The 15087-nt window shown below is 41.1% G+C and overlaps 1 protein-coding gene across 6 annotated transcripts in view; it reads right to left on the reverse strand.

Moving 5' to 3' along the window:
- Positions 1-4051: 4051 nt before the first annotated feature.
- Rabgap1l (RAB GTPase activating protein 1 like) overlaps positions 4052-15087 on the reverse strand; it is a 663388-nt gene continuing 652352 nt past the window's right edge. For all 6 annotated transcript variants that reach the window (XM_047519817.1, XM_047519815.1, XM_047519816.1 and 3 more), the window contains 2 exons: positions 10281-10478; positions 4052-9356 (listed from right to left, as the gene is read on the reverse strand). In XM_047519817.1, coding sequence (XP_047375773.1) covers positions 9204-9356; positions 10281-10478 — 351 coding nt within the window. In that variant the 3' untranslated portion in view covers positions 4052-9203. The remainder of the gene's footprint in view (positions 9357-10280; positions 10479-15087) is intronic.

Here is a 15087-nt window from a genome sequence, read left to right on the forward strand (position 1 = left end):
CCCAAACCAGAAAAAGACACATCAAGGAAAGAAAATTTGAGACCAATATCCTTGATGAATATAGATGCAAAGATCCTTAACAAAATATTAGCAAACCAAAACCAATCCCAAAGCATATTAAGAAAATCGTGCACCACGATGAAGAGGGGTTCATCCCTGGAATGCAATGATGGTTTAACATCCGTAAATCAATAAATGTAATCCATCATGTCAATAGACTTAAGGATAAGAATCATATGGTTATTTCAATTGACACAGAAAAAGCGTTCAACAAAATACAACACCCCTTCATGCTCAAAACACTAGAAAAAATAGGGATAGTAGGAACATACCTGAACATTGTAAAGGCTATTTATGCTAGGCCCATGGCCAACATCATTCTTAATGGAGAAAAACTAAAACCATTCCCTTTAAAAACGGGAACAAGACAGGGATGTCCTCTTTCTCCACTTCTATTCAACATTGTCCTCAAAACTCTAGCCAGAGCAATTAGACAGACCAAAGAAATTAAAGGGATACGAATAGGAAAAGAGGAACTTAAGCTGTCACTGTTTGCTGATGACATGATTCTATATTTAGAGGATCCAAAAAACTCCTCCAGAAAACTTCTAGACCTCATCAATGAATTCAGCAAAATAGTAGGCTATAAAATCAACATGCATAAATCTAAAGCATTTTTATACGCAAATGATGAAACAACTGAAAGAGAAATGAGGAAAACAACTCCATTTGCAATAGCCTCAAAAAAAAAATAAAATAAAATACTTGGGCATCAATCTAACCAAAGAGGTAAAAGATCTCTACAATGAAAATTACAAAACATTGAAGAAAGAAATTGAGGAAGACCTTAGAAGATGGAAAGATCTCCCATGTTCTTGGATAGGCAGAATTAATATTGTCAAAATGGCCATACTACCAAAAGTGCTATACAGATTCAGTGCAATTCCAATTAAAATCCCAATGACGTACCTTACAGAAATAGAGCAAGCAATTATGAAATTCATCTAGAAGAATAAGAAACCCAGAATAGCTAAAACAATCCTTAGCAGGAAGAATGAAGCAGGGGGTATCGCAATACCAGAACTTCAACTATACTACAAAGCAATAGTAACAAAAACGGCATGGTATTGGCACCAAAATAGACAGGTAGATCAATGGTACAGAATAGAGGACATGGACACAAACCCAAATAAATACAATTTTCTAATACTAGACAAAGGTGCCAAAAATATGCAATGGAGAAAAGATAGCCTCTTCAACAAATGGTGCTGGGATAACTTGAAATCCATATGCAACAGAATGAAATTAAACCCCTATCTCTCACCCTGCACAAAAATCAATTCACAATGGATCAAGGACTTTGAAATCAGACCAGAGACCTTGCATCATAGAAGAAAAAGTAGGTCCAAATCTTCACCTTATTGGCTTAGGATCAGACTTCCTCAACAGGACTCCCATAGCACAAGAAATAAAAGCAAGAATCAACGACTAGGATAGATTCAAACTAAATAGCTTTCTCTCAGCAAAGGAAACTATCAGCAATGTGAAGAGAGAGCCTACAGAGTGGGAGGATATCTTTGCCACTCATACTTCAGATAGAGCGCTAATTTCCAGAATATATAAAGAACTCAAAAAACTCTACACGAGGAATACAAATAACCCAATCAACAAATGGGCTAAGGATATGAACAGACGCTTTACAGAAGATCTGCAAGCAATCAACAAACATATGAAAAATGTTCACCATCTTTAGTAATAAGAGAAATGCAAATCAAAACTACACTAAGATTCCATCTCACCCCAATCAGAATGGCGATTATCAAGAATACAAGCAACAATAGGTGTTGGCAAGGATGTGGGGAAAAAGGTACACTCATACATTGCTGGTGGGGCTGCAAATTAGTGCAGCCACTCTGGAAAGCAGTGTGGAGATTCCTTAGAAAACTTGGAATGGACTCACCATTTGACCCAGCTATCCCACTCCTCGGCCTATACCCAAAGGACTTAAAATCAGCATACTACAGAGATACAGCCACATCAATGTTCATAGCTGCTCAATTCACAATAGCCAGACTGTGGAACCAACCTAGATGTCCTTCAATTGATGAATGGATAAAGAAACTGTGGTATATATATATACAATGGAATATTACTCAGCTATAATGAATAATAAAATTATGGCATTTTGCAGGCAAATGGATGAAATTGAAGAATATCATGCTAAGTGAGATAAGCCAATCTCAAAAATCCAAAAGGGGAATGATCTCACTGATAAGTGGATGATGACACATAATGGGGGGGTGGGAGAGGGGCAAGAATGGAGGAAGGAGGGACTGTATAGAGGGAAAAGAGGGGTGGGAGGGGTGGGGGAAGGAAAAAATAACAGAATGAATCAAACATCATTACCTTCTGTAAATGTATGATTATGCAAATGGTATGCTGTTACTCCATGTACAAACAGAAGCAACATGTATCCCATTTGTTTACAATAAAAATAAATTAAAAAAAAAAACTGACGATAATGTGAGAACTGCTTTTTCCCACAAGGAACAAATTCTTGACTATAAACTTGGAATTGTGTAACTTTTTAATTTAAACACTTGTCATTTCTATTTGTTAAGCCTGGATCTTCTAAAGCCTGGATTTCCTTGCAGTTTTTAAAGGATTTTGCTTTGAGGCTTCCTTTGATAGTAATAAATTTGTTAAAATTTCAAAAGTAAAACCAAGATCCTCATGCAAATATAAAACATGACAAATATTTTATTAAATTCATTAGTTGAGGAAATCAGTAAGCTGTGAAAACTATTTTAAGTTGTATTCAAATAACTGGGAAGATATAGGCAAATTAATAATGGATTATTAGTCTAAGGTTGCAGGTTAGATGATCTACAGTCCTATTGGACAAAAGTCTGTCAGTTGACATAGATTAAGCGTATGACCTTTAATCAATAGTAAGAAGTGAGACGAACAAAATGCTATCCTCCAGGTCTTGATTTGACATTGAAAGTTGTCACTCACCTTTTCTGCCTTGTTTCCAAGTTTTAGGTAATTTTCCTTTCAAAATGAAATCCTCTCCCTACTACTGGAATTAGCCTTCCTTTCTCCCCCGGTGACTGTTAATGACAAGCCCACTGGTGACCTCCTGTCAAACTCAATGGATTTTTTTCTGAATAATTTTGACTACTGTACTTACTGCATAAAAGTCCTCATTATTTAAAAATGTTACACATGGACACATGGTGTAAACAAAAGATGCCTGGGGTCTAGAATGAGCCATAAGCTGCAATTTTACAAGCTCTGACTAGTATTTTTTTTTAACACATTCTGGATTTAGAGGAGCTGACCAACCTCTTGGCTTTCGATTAGGTTCCATGGACTCCCAGGACAAAACTCACATCAGAATGGAAACTGGATTCTCTGCACATGGCCTCCGTTTTCAGGAGAACCTCCAGACTTACCTTTGAATGGTGTAATATTACCCGCCCTGCTATACCTTCCAAGACTGGCTGATCCCGGGTCAGGTGACTGCTGTGAGAATCTGGAATGGAGAAACAGATGGCTAGTCCAGTCCCGCTGGTCATTTGAAGGAAGGACATGTAATTTGGTAGCACTTAGAAGCAGAGAATGGCTGTTTTCAGAGAGAAGAATGAAGCAGATCAGCGTCATCTGGGAAGACAAGCGGAGGAGGGGCCACAGAGACGGCGGCTCTGCGGCTCCTGGGCTCCTGTTGCCCCAGCACCCCTTAGGCACAGTGGTTCGGTTTTGGGATCCATGATGTAGAAACCACTACTTTCTTATAATTAATTGCCTTTGAAAATTAATAATTATTGAGAGGGTTTCTTCACAATTAAGAAACCTGAAGAGAGAGGAAGGAAGGGCAGGTGGCCACAGTGCTCTCCAGGACGGCACTGGCAGGGCAGGTCCTGGACAATCTGCTCTGGAAGTTTTCTCAGCTGACTGCAGTCCAGCGTCAGGTAAGAGGTGTTACGTCAACACCAACTTCAAATGGCAGCATAAGAACAGCATGAGAAACATTAGAGACGTGTGGACTTCAAACAAACGTTTATTACTGCTCAGTGGGGCCAAAGGGCGACACACGCATTGAAAACATCACTGGCTCACAAAACAGTCACCTTGGGCCTTCTTGGTTGCATTTGTTTATTTCACAAGGCTTCGTTCACACATGAAAACAAGATACTACTCCAATTCAAGTTCATGACAATTATAAAAGTAAACATTTGTTGGGACAATGTACAATAAATTGCACTTTTCTTAACAAGCATTACATTTACATTTATAGAGTACTATACATAATACATGGAATTATGGAAACATCTAATTGGTCATTGTTTATAGAGGAGGAGGCTAATGACTAATTTTTTTTGTAGTCAGTTAGCACTGTTCAGACTTATCAACTCATTTATATAACCTGCTTTCATTACAGATACTGTGGGCAAAATCACAAGTTTCATAAAAATAGATACTATAGAATTCCTACTACCTCCTCAGCAAGGGAAAGGTAGGAGTTGGAAAGGGGAGTGGGGTTGACAGAGAAACTTCTCCTCTCACCTGAACTCAGTATCCATGCATTATGCAAAATACCAAAAATAGAGAAACTGATGCAAAAGGCTATTGGGACATCTTGGATTCTGGGACCATCTCCAGCTTTATTCTTGTGCTTTCATGATACCAGAGTCTTTTGATGCATTTATATTCTCACAATTCAGTTTCCTTTATCTTATTCCATATATAATCTATAGTTATTAAAAATCACACTTAGTGGAAAAGATTTCACATGTTAACCAACTGCCCATGGAAAAAGAAAATGACTTAAAGTGTTCATTATCTCCTCTGACTCATTTTTCATAAACTTTTCAGAACTAAGACCAAGCCAGGGCCTGGGTAAGGAGAACGGGAGGTACTGATGAAGATGTTTCTATAGCAGGTGGCAAATGCATTTGGAGATAAGCTGGACATCTTGACGTGTCCACTTTCAGATGGAAAGTGAGAAAGACACACCAGACAGCTGTTTGCAGTCACTAAAATCCCACAGACATCCACCCTTTTCCTGACGCCTGAAGGTCAGCATGGCTGCTGAGGGGCAGTGGCACCGCACCCGCACGTGGACTGATTCTGACAGGGAAGTGGCTAAGGTGAAGAAGGGCCTGGCCTGTGTCACAGAGAAGAAAGGAAGAGGGGAGGGGAGTTTCCAAGCTGGTGCCTACCAGCATGGTGACTTACAGGTTTTACACCTCGCAGCTGGAAAACGGGCCACTGTCTGGCCTTATGGTCTTGATAACGCCTTGAAATCTCAATATGTATTAGGCTGAATGGTATCTGAGCTTATAAAAGACGCAGGGATACTGCACTGAAAGTTCTACCCCCACCCTCACACACGCACACACACGCACACACAAATCTAGCAGTGTTCAAATCATACAATTTGTTCATTCTCTCATTTATAATCAAAGCAAGAGAATCAGTTATTTTGGAATGTTTTTAAGGGTAAATTATATGATACGATTATCTTGCTAAGTAATTAAAAGTGTTCTTTTCCAGAAGATAAAACAAGTATCTTTTCTCTCTTAAAGGAGTCCTAAAAATCAGACACCCACCTTAGTGTTTAATGCACTGGGTTGGTGAGACAGTAGACTGATGTCAACTAAAGGAAAGTTCAATCCCTTACACTAGTTAGGTGTATGTAATTCTTATCCTAGGTGACTGACTTCCTTAAAGAGCTCACTCTAACCTCCTACACCTTAACCTCTGTACTATCTCAGTTTACTCACCTCAGTTAGAAAATGAAGCCACTAGTTATTAACTAGAAAATATTTGAAGAATGTGGAGTAGAGGTTGGAGAAAAATAAATATGAATACAGAGTAGGAAAGAATGAATATTTTCTTAAAAATGAAAAAATAAATACCATTAAATATCCCAACATCAGTATAAAGGTTGCTTTTCTACTTTACCAGGAAAATTTAAAGAAAGCCACTGAAGAAGAAATTATCAGTTTAATAGCTAGAAGAGGGGAAGAGAGAATTTAATTGGACGGCAAGGCAGGTCGCAGCCTATGTGGCATTTCTATCAGTGTCCCGGATAGGCACTCACACATAAAACACTAGTAACTAGGATTTCTTAGCATTAAATTCTGTGTACCCAAATATAACCAAAGTGTGACATGGTTGCTAGCAACCATGTACTATAGAATTCAAGGTCCAGCTTGGCTTTGTTCAGCTTTAAAGAATGTGTTAAATAAGATTCTCAAGATATGAAAGCTAATGAGCTAAATTATTGAGTTGAATTTTATTCATATTCTTCTACAGAATTTAATAAAAAGAGAAATGATCACTTTTCAAATGCTGCAAATACTAGATTTTTATAAGAATGTTTTATAAAGAGTACAGTCTAAGAAAAGATGAAAATTATTAGGCTATTTGAGAATGTCCTAGATATTTGGCTGCTTTCTAAAGGAAATTCAAGAGAAAGGTTACAGTTCTGGAAATATATCCCAAAATACGTGAAATTAAAACTAGTAGTTACTTCATATTGAGATACGTGAGTTTTCAAACAACAGACTGCGAAGGACATGTGGTTTGGAATATTGCTACAACATATTTCATGAACAATCATATCACATACAAATTTTTAATCTTCCTTTCCCATCACTCCCTACTCCTGTAATGGGAATTAAACCCAGGGCCTCATGGTAGGCAAGCACTCTACCACTGAGGTTTATTTTTTGTTTAAAGACAGGGTCTCGCCAAGTTGTCAAGACTGGCCTCAACCTGCCATCCTCCCGCCTCAGTCTCCCAAGTGGCTGGGACACAGGTGTGTGTCACTACGCCTGGGCATTTCTACTCTTCACTGCTGCTAACTCAAAGGCACTGCAGTGAGGGGCGTTTCAGACTTGCCACGCCAATATGGTACCCAGTATAATGCAGGGCTGTACAAGAAGAAAACTGTGTATTGTCCTTATAATCCTTTGTAAGAATTAAGACTCAAAAGACAGATTTATCAAACTTTTGGAATGCATGTTTCTGGTGATTTTGTTCAAAGATTAAAAGAAAAGGGACTAAGAAACTGAACCAGGTTCATAGACAAGGACTTGACTTAAGCCTTCTATTTCTCCCTCCCATAACATTTAAGAAAATTATACAACTTGGGCATTCTGTGGAATGTATTTATTTCTGGAAGTTAAAAAGGGCTCTGTACACTATTATGAAGTTCGGACATAAGAGGACCTGCAATTTAGCTGGCCATTTGCAAAGGCAACTTGTATAGTGCTTCCTGGAACCAAAGCATAAAGCACCACCAAGGCTAACAGACTCTACTGATTTACAGAGACAGGTGCCGAGATAGAATTTTTTAGCCATTATATTTTACAAAAAAAAAAAAAAAAATTATTAGCTTATCTGAATCACCACACAGGGGATGTTAAAGTCAACAGACACTTGGAATGCTGAGTTATTTTCCTTTTTGGTAAAAAGAAATGAATTTTATAATGAAAGGTATCAGAACAATAACAACAAAAAGAGTTTCGAAGAAGTATTATGTGACAAGTGTCATGGGTACCAAACAACCAGAAGAGTTTTAGGTCATAGATGATAGAAACAGATGAAGGGGGTTTTACTTTTTAGAACTCAAATATCATTTTAGAGGAAAGGATCTATGGTGAGCAGCTTGTAGTGCATCCTCCTAGGATTGAGAAGGTTCTTACTTGATTCTAACTTTTAAGAGTGTGTTCCTTATAATTGCAATATATGGCACAGAAGAGAACCACTCTGGCATTAGAGTTTAAGGTCCTTTAAAAAAAAATATGTCCAATAACGAAGCCAAGGACGAGTATCAATAAACATTAGTGTACGTGGCTGACAGCAGTTTGGTTGGTGTGAAAGGACCACATGTCTCTAAAATAGCTTAGAAAAATGGGAAAATTAGTTTTGCCCTTATCAAAGAATTTCTTGTAAGGACTATTCATATAGGTATGTTAAATATAATTTTTAAAAATATTTCCACCAATTTTAAATAATAGCCTTATCTTTCTGTTAGATAAGTATTTCTATAAAGATTTTGTATTCAATCAAAAATGTTATAAATGCATTTGTATCTCTTCATCTACAGGTATCAGGGCACATACTGGGGAGCTATAGCACTGAGAAAATGTCGCCTAACACTAAACTAAGGTGGTGAGGCTGACCTCGATTTCCATTTCAATGTGATGTCCTTTAATAAAATTACAGAATATTAGTGTTTCCTTAGCAACTATGTCAACATCAAATGAAAGAGCTCTGTGGCTCGTTCTGTATTCCACTCTAAGCACAGCAACTGAACCTGGGCCTTTCTAGACCTCTCTGGTGAAGGTTCCCTAAGTGCAACTCACGATATCCACCTTTGACTTGACGTTTGCCAGAAGTCTCATCTGTGTTCGTACCCAGCCATACTAGGGACACGCAAGCCCCACGTGGAATTCTGGAAAGGATCTGCTAGAACACCAGAGCCAAAATGATTTTACTCCACATTTATCAAAATCTCAGTTCATTCGCTGAGTTTGCATTCTCAATAGCCCATCTATTCCACAGTTCTTGGCACTTCATTTCAGAAATGAAACATGACAGAAAATGAAAATAAACCAGTTATCTCTGGGAACTTTTCAACCCCTGGTCTGTTCTTGTGTTGGGCAGGAGTATCACTCCCTGGTTTTAGGATGAAACCTGACAGTGGTCGTGACTGGTCCCACAGTGTGCTTTATCTGAATAAATCCTGAAAAGCTAAAGAGGTTTAGGTTTCAATTTTTTTTTCCTGTGACACAGATCTTCCTATCTCGTCAACCTTGGAATGATAGATGTCTCCATTTTTATACAGGATAAAATCATTAGGAGTAATTAGTTCTAAATAAAAAGTATTTAGTTCTGAATTACTTATTTCCAACTAAACATCAGGCATATAAAATAATGTGTAATACTAGGATGGATCTGAACATGGCTTCCCAGGAAGAAGCTGGGAAGTAGGTATTTAACATAAATCAGGTCAATTTAAATAACATCCCTTTGAAAAGTGTCATACAAGAAAGAATGAGAGCTACTGAAAGATTCTGGCTTGCTTTCCGGTCTCCTTTACTTTCCTTCAAAGGGACACCAGGAAGACCGCTGCCGGGCTTCTGCTGCTTTGATCACTGTGCTCTTGTGCTCGGGTGAGGCTGGAGCTATGTGCTCTCCTTAGGCGGCTGGGTGGCCGGTGGCGGCTGCAGCGGCTGGGTGCCCGTGGCCGTTTTGATAGAGTTCAGGGTTTTGCTAAACCAAGAGTTTTTTGCAGCTTGGATTTCATTCATAAGGGCCCCTCTCTGATGTTCAAGTTCCTAATTAAAGAAAGAAAATTATCGAATGTTTTCTCTCTGCCAAAAGAGTGACGAGTACAGTGTTGTAATCCCCAGGTCTACGCAGCCGCAGTGTTCTTCCCTCAAACCCAGGGGGGATTCAGTGACTTCTTAGTGGGAGGGAAAAGTGTCAAGTTAGAAGAGTCACCACTGAAAACCCATCTGTCCTTTCCCTGCATGGTACAAAGAAACCTCATTTTATTCTTTCTTTCCGCTCACCCTTTAGGTCCAAATTCAGGGTTAAGATGCAACCCCAGATAACATGCTTAAAATCACAAATAAGTTCATACTTAACATTTGATAGAATGAATTTTTACACTAGCATAAGCAGAATGAGTTCCAGTCCAAAGACATGGGCTTTGCCCCTGAGAATATACAGGGCCCACAGCAGACACTCCTGAGGGTGACACATCCTGAGCAGAGGATCCTAAGGTGACACAGGCTGGTGCCATGGCAGGCATGGAGGGGTTAGGATCACTGGTAAGGAGGAAACGGGGAGTACATCGGAGCTCGCACAGCTGTCTAACCACGCTACTCTCTAATATGGAGGGCGGCAATGGCAAGGTCGGCTAAGGACAAAAAGCAGCTCCAAAGGAAAGACCGGGTATGACCGAGGGTAGGGGCTGGCGGAGGCTCTGCTCTCGCCGTCGCGGTCAGCTTCTGCAGTGCCCACACTGGGCGTGCTAGGACCTGAGCAATGCATCTCACCGTGAGCCAGGAAAGCGCGCTGCTTGCTAGAGGTTCCTTTAGACTGTGCATTTGCTTAGACTGGTGTGTAAAGATACGTGGTGTGCGACGTGACCTCGCAGGACACGTCAGGGGCAGAACGTGTACGCACACACAGTGGCGGCTCGTGTTCTGACTCAGTGCCCCGCGCGGTGCCTGCCGTTTTCACGGATCACCAACCTGGATTTTGCACTTGGCCTCCACCAGCTGCAGTTTGGTCTGGGCCAGTTCCAGCTCCATCTCCCTCAGCTGCTTCTTGAGCGAGTCCTTCTCATCGTCCGCTTCACTTCCTTGGTCCTGTCTGCTGACGGCTGCTGGCTTCAGAGTGCCCTCCTTGCTGAAGACGTCGCTGCAGTGTTTACATGCCATCATTTTACCCTGAAGTGACCAAGAGCGATAACCGACATCAAACCGCAGTCCAGGGCCAAATCACTTCTAAACACTGGGTGATGCCTCAAAGTCACTGCCCAGGGCCAGCAGACGCGGCCTCATCTCAGAAGGTATGTATATATTTTTGTATCACAAGCCAAATGGTTACAGTCAGTACCCGATCCAGCTACTCAGAAGAGCTGTTCCTTTTACAGTTCTGAGGCTGCAGCCCAGGCCTGTGTGGCCAGGCACGCACTCTAGTGCTGACTACACCCAGCCCTTCTCCTTCACACAGCGGTAGGAAGGATCCAGGAGCATCACTGCCCTTCTTTGACATCTGTCCTAGAAATTTTGTGCCGCCATGACAGTTATTAGGTGCCACGCCCCATACCACATGCTGTACCTGTAATTTAATTTAATTCTAGAGCAACTGTATAAGGAGGCACAGGTCTGAGCCCCACTTTAATACCTAGAGAACTCACTGGAGTGTAAGCAACTTGTGTGCAGCATACCCAGGAAGGCCATCACGACTCACCTAAATCCACTCTCACAACAAAGCAAATGTCCTGTTGTTTGGCTTTAAGCAAAGATGATCATTATGTTTTTTAATTTTTATTTATTTTTATTTAAAAAAAAAGTCTTAGTTGTAGGTGGACACAATACCTTTATTTATTTTATGTGGTGCTGAGAAGTGAACCCAGTTCCTCGAACATGCTAGGCAAATGCTCTACCACTGAGCCCGATTGTTATGGTTTCAGGTGATAAAAATAACTCTACTACATGCCTAGGTTGCCAATCAAGCACACACCACTGAATGACGGCAACTCTTTCCAAGTGCTGTTTTCCTAAAATACTTCCAAAAAATTCAGAAATAAAAGATATTACACACTATTTCTATTTTGATGTCCTACTGATACAACAAGTTCATGGATTGAGTCTACCAATCCAGGTAAGCAGTTTCCCTAGATTGAACCAAATGAAGGAGTGGACTGATCTCACAAAAGGGAGGACAACATTTTTGTAGAGAAGACACCATGTAAAGCTGTAACACCCGGAGGGAACGTTCAGGAATCTGAAATGGTCAAAGTAGAGTGTAAGCAACTGCGGTGAGAGGCGAGACGTAGGTGAGCGTTCTCTGAGGTCGGGGTGTAAAGGTCCCGATTCTACCCCACAGGAAACGTGTCCCTATGCCGCATGCTGAGGAGCAACAAGCTCCCTGGAGCTGGGGGCCCCGCAAATAGGCTAAAACGTGGTGGGTGCTGCTGAGTCCCACCTGTCACCCATCGCTCCTTCTTCCTCAGCAACAGAACCCTGTTTTATTTGAGCTGGCAATGGGTCCTGATAAATGGTGGCACTTCTCAGATTCTCTTGAAACTAGGTGTGGCCAGAAACTGAGTTCTGATTCACAAGCAGAAGTGGGACACGGAAGCTCTGAGCAGGAGGCTCAGAAGCACCCCCACTGGAGCAAGACCCTCATGTCCTCCTGGACTCCAAGTCTGCCGTGCCGTGTGGGCGTGACGGCAGAAGCTCCAGCTGACAGTGCGACTCGTAGGTGACCCTGAGGATGGGTGCCCATGTGGAGGACGTGGGTCACCAATGATGGACGACGAGGTCAGGATGAGGCCGAGAACCCACCTCTCTAGTCCTTGACTGCTTTTACATGGCGCAGTCGCTACCTTTGTGTTTTGGCCAATGTTGGTTACCCGTCTGGGTTCCAAAACTGCTACACAAATTTATATTTGGGGACGCTCCCTCTGATTACAGCGTGAGGGAAGAACTGGAGGGGCGGCCATGATAAAGAAGGCTGTCAGAGGAAGCTGGAAAAACCAGAAGCTACGTCACGCCAAGTGAGGTGAAGAGGAAGCAGCCCCGGGCAGGTCGACAGTCCAGGAATGTGGACTTCAGTCTGACGCCCTGGTTCAAATCCTGTACCCCTACCAGCAGTGTGATCTCAATCAAAAGAATCGCCTGTCTGGGGCCTCCATTAGCAAAAGGCAGATCAAATCGTGTCTGTTTTCTAGGGTGGTTATGGGTTAAACGGATAATGCACATGGAATCTCGGAACAGTGTGCACAGTGAGTGCCAGTGAACGCTGGTTGCTCCATTGTGGCTAATGCAGGCTCACCTTCCTCTTCCGGAACGTCATGGCTTTCACCAGGTAGTCTAACCTGTTTATCCAACACTGTTCTCTGTTGCTTCGTAATCAGTCTCCTTAATAAGACACTAAAACATTCTTTGAGTTTTCACTCATTTCTGAAGGTCCTCTCTCCAAATGAATTCTAACCATCCTGCTCTGTAAAGCTTTCTTTGGTCTACAGTTCTTATTCTGCTTTCCCCACAACTCCGATCATTGGTGTCATCCAACTCAGCGCTCTTGAACTGTTTTCTTATAGGAAAATTCTAAGCTCCCATTCCTGTGTAATTTCTATGATAAAATGGTGGCCCCATAGCTGTGCACAGAGTAAATGCTCAATAAATCTTTACTGAGTGATCCCTGTAAATCCTTGCTTCATTTTTATTTCCATAAGGATTGCAGTTCAAGATAGCTGACTCTTTTATGGCAAGACACTTTATCAACAATCTTGTCAGTGGACCTGTAATGTACAAATAATGGTAAAAACAAAGTAGAAGGAATGACAAAGACCAGAAAGGGAAGCCATGACCCCCAAATTTGAACAGGTTTGGAGGGGAGACGACCAACCCTTTATTCACCAATAATCTCAGGTGGATGTTTTGTAACATAAGAGAAAAAACCTTCTGAAAACATGAGAATGAGGTTTTCAAATTTTAACATAAACTGTATATATTGTATGCCAAGTAGTAGTCAAACTACTTTATATACATTATCTAATTCAATCTTCAAAATGATTTTATGAAGCACGTAATGTTATCTTTATTTTACAGAAGACAAAATGAAGATCAGAAAGGTAAACAACTTTTAAAAGTTGTTAAACTATACGCTAAATTGCCAAGAACACATTTAAGTTACTAGTATGACTTCAATATATGCAAATTGGAGTGTGTCAGGTTTCTGTGACATTGGTCCCAAGAGTTGACTACGCCAACACTGCTTAAGGATATGAATCCAAGCAGGAATGAGGCTGGGACGGTGGGAAAGGCACAGTACTCAGCTATATTCTTAGCTACTTGGGAGGTTGAGGCAGGAGGATTTTAAATTCAAGGCCAACCTCAGCAACTTAGTGAGACCCTGTCCCAAAACAAAGAAAAAGGGGGGCGGGGTACTGGTGTATGGTTCAGTGGTAGAAGACTGGCCCAGCACAAGGAAAGTCCTGGGTCTGATAGCAAGCAGTGAGTCCATTTGGTTTACTGTTTCTAAAGAATAAGCAATCGCTTTTTTTCAAACAGAGCAATAACACAAGGAATTCTACCATACAGGGGCAAAAGAAAAATAAGCGCTACCATGTTTTTAAAAAACAAACCACTATCCAGAATCTATAAAGAACTCAAAAAACTCTACACCAAGAATGCAAATAATCCAATCGACAAATGGGCTAAGGAAATGAATAGACACTTCACAGAAGAAGATCTACAAGCAATCAACCATCATATGGAAAAATGTTCAACATCTCTAGTAATAAGAGAAATGCAAATCAAAACCACCCTAAGATTCCATCTCACCCCAATTAGAATGGCGATTATCAAGAATACAAGCAACAACAGGTGTTGGCGAGGATGTGGGGAGAAAGGTACACTCATACATTGCTGGTGGGGCTGCAAATTAGTGCAGCCACTCTGGAAAGCAGTGTGGAGACTCCTTAGAAAACTTGGAATGGAACCACCATTTGACCCAGCCATCCCACTCCTTGGCCTATACCCAAAGGACTTAAAATCAGCAATCTACAGAGATACAGCCACATCAATGTTCATAGCTGCTCAATTCACAATAGCCAGATTGTGGAACCAACCTAGATGTCCTTCAATTGATGAATGGATAAAGAAACTGTGGTATATATATACAATGGAATATTACTCAGCCATAAAGAATGATAAAATTATGGCATTTGCAGGCAAATGGATGAAACTGGAGAATATCATGCTAAGTGAGATAAGCCAATCTCAAAAAAAACCAAAGGAAGAATGATATCGCTAATAAGTGGATGATGACACATAATGGGGGGTGGGAGGGGTTAGTGTTGGGGTTGGAGTTGGGTTTAGGGAGGGGGGCAGGAATGGAGGAAGGAAGGACTGTATAGAGGGAAGGGAGGGGTTGGAAGGGTGGGGGGGAAGGGAAAAAAATGGCAGAATGAATCAAACAGCATTACCCTATGTAAATTTATGATTACACAAATGGTATGCCTTTACGCCATGTACAGACAGAGAAACAACATGTATCCCATTTGTTTACAATAAAAAAAAAGTAAAAAAAAAAAAAACAAACCACTAAAAATTTGCTTGAAGACTGAGTCAGTTACGAACACATTTTCCCAGTCACGTTCTGCAGTGCCACAGTGCTCCTTGTTCAAGAGAGTGACAGGATGATCCTACTGAGTCCCAAACTGAAGCTGCACAGTTCAGACAGAGGCAGGCTGCTGGGGGCTCCCAGGCCCCACTGGACACCAGAGCCACATGACTCGGGGTCTCTTGTGACAGTAATCAA

This window comes from Sciurus carolinensis, chromosome 12 (genome assembly GCF_902686445.1).
Source record: "Sciurus carolinensis chromosome 12, mSciCar1.2, whole genome shotgun sequence".
Lineage (NCBI taxonomy): Eukaryota > Metazoa > Chordata > Mammalia > Rodentia > Sciuridae > Sciurus > Sciurus carolinensis.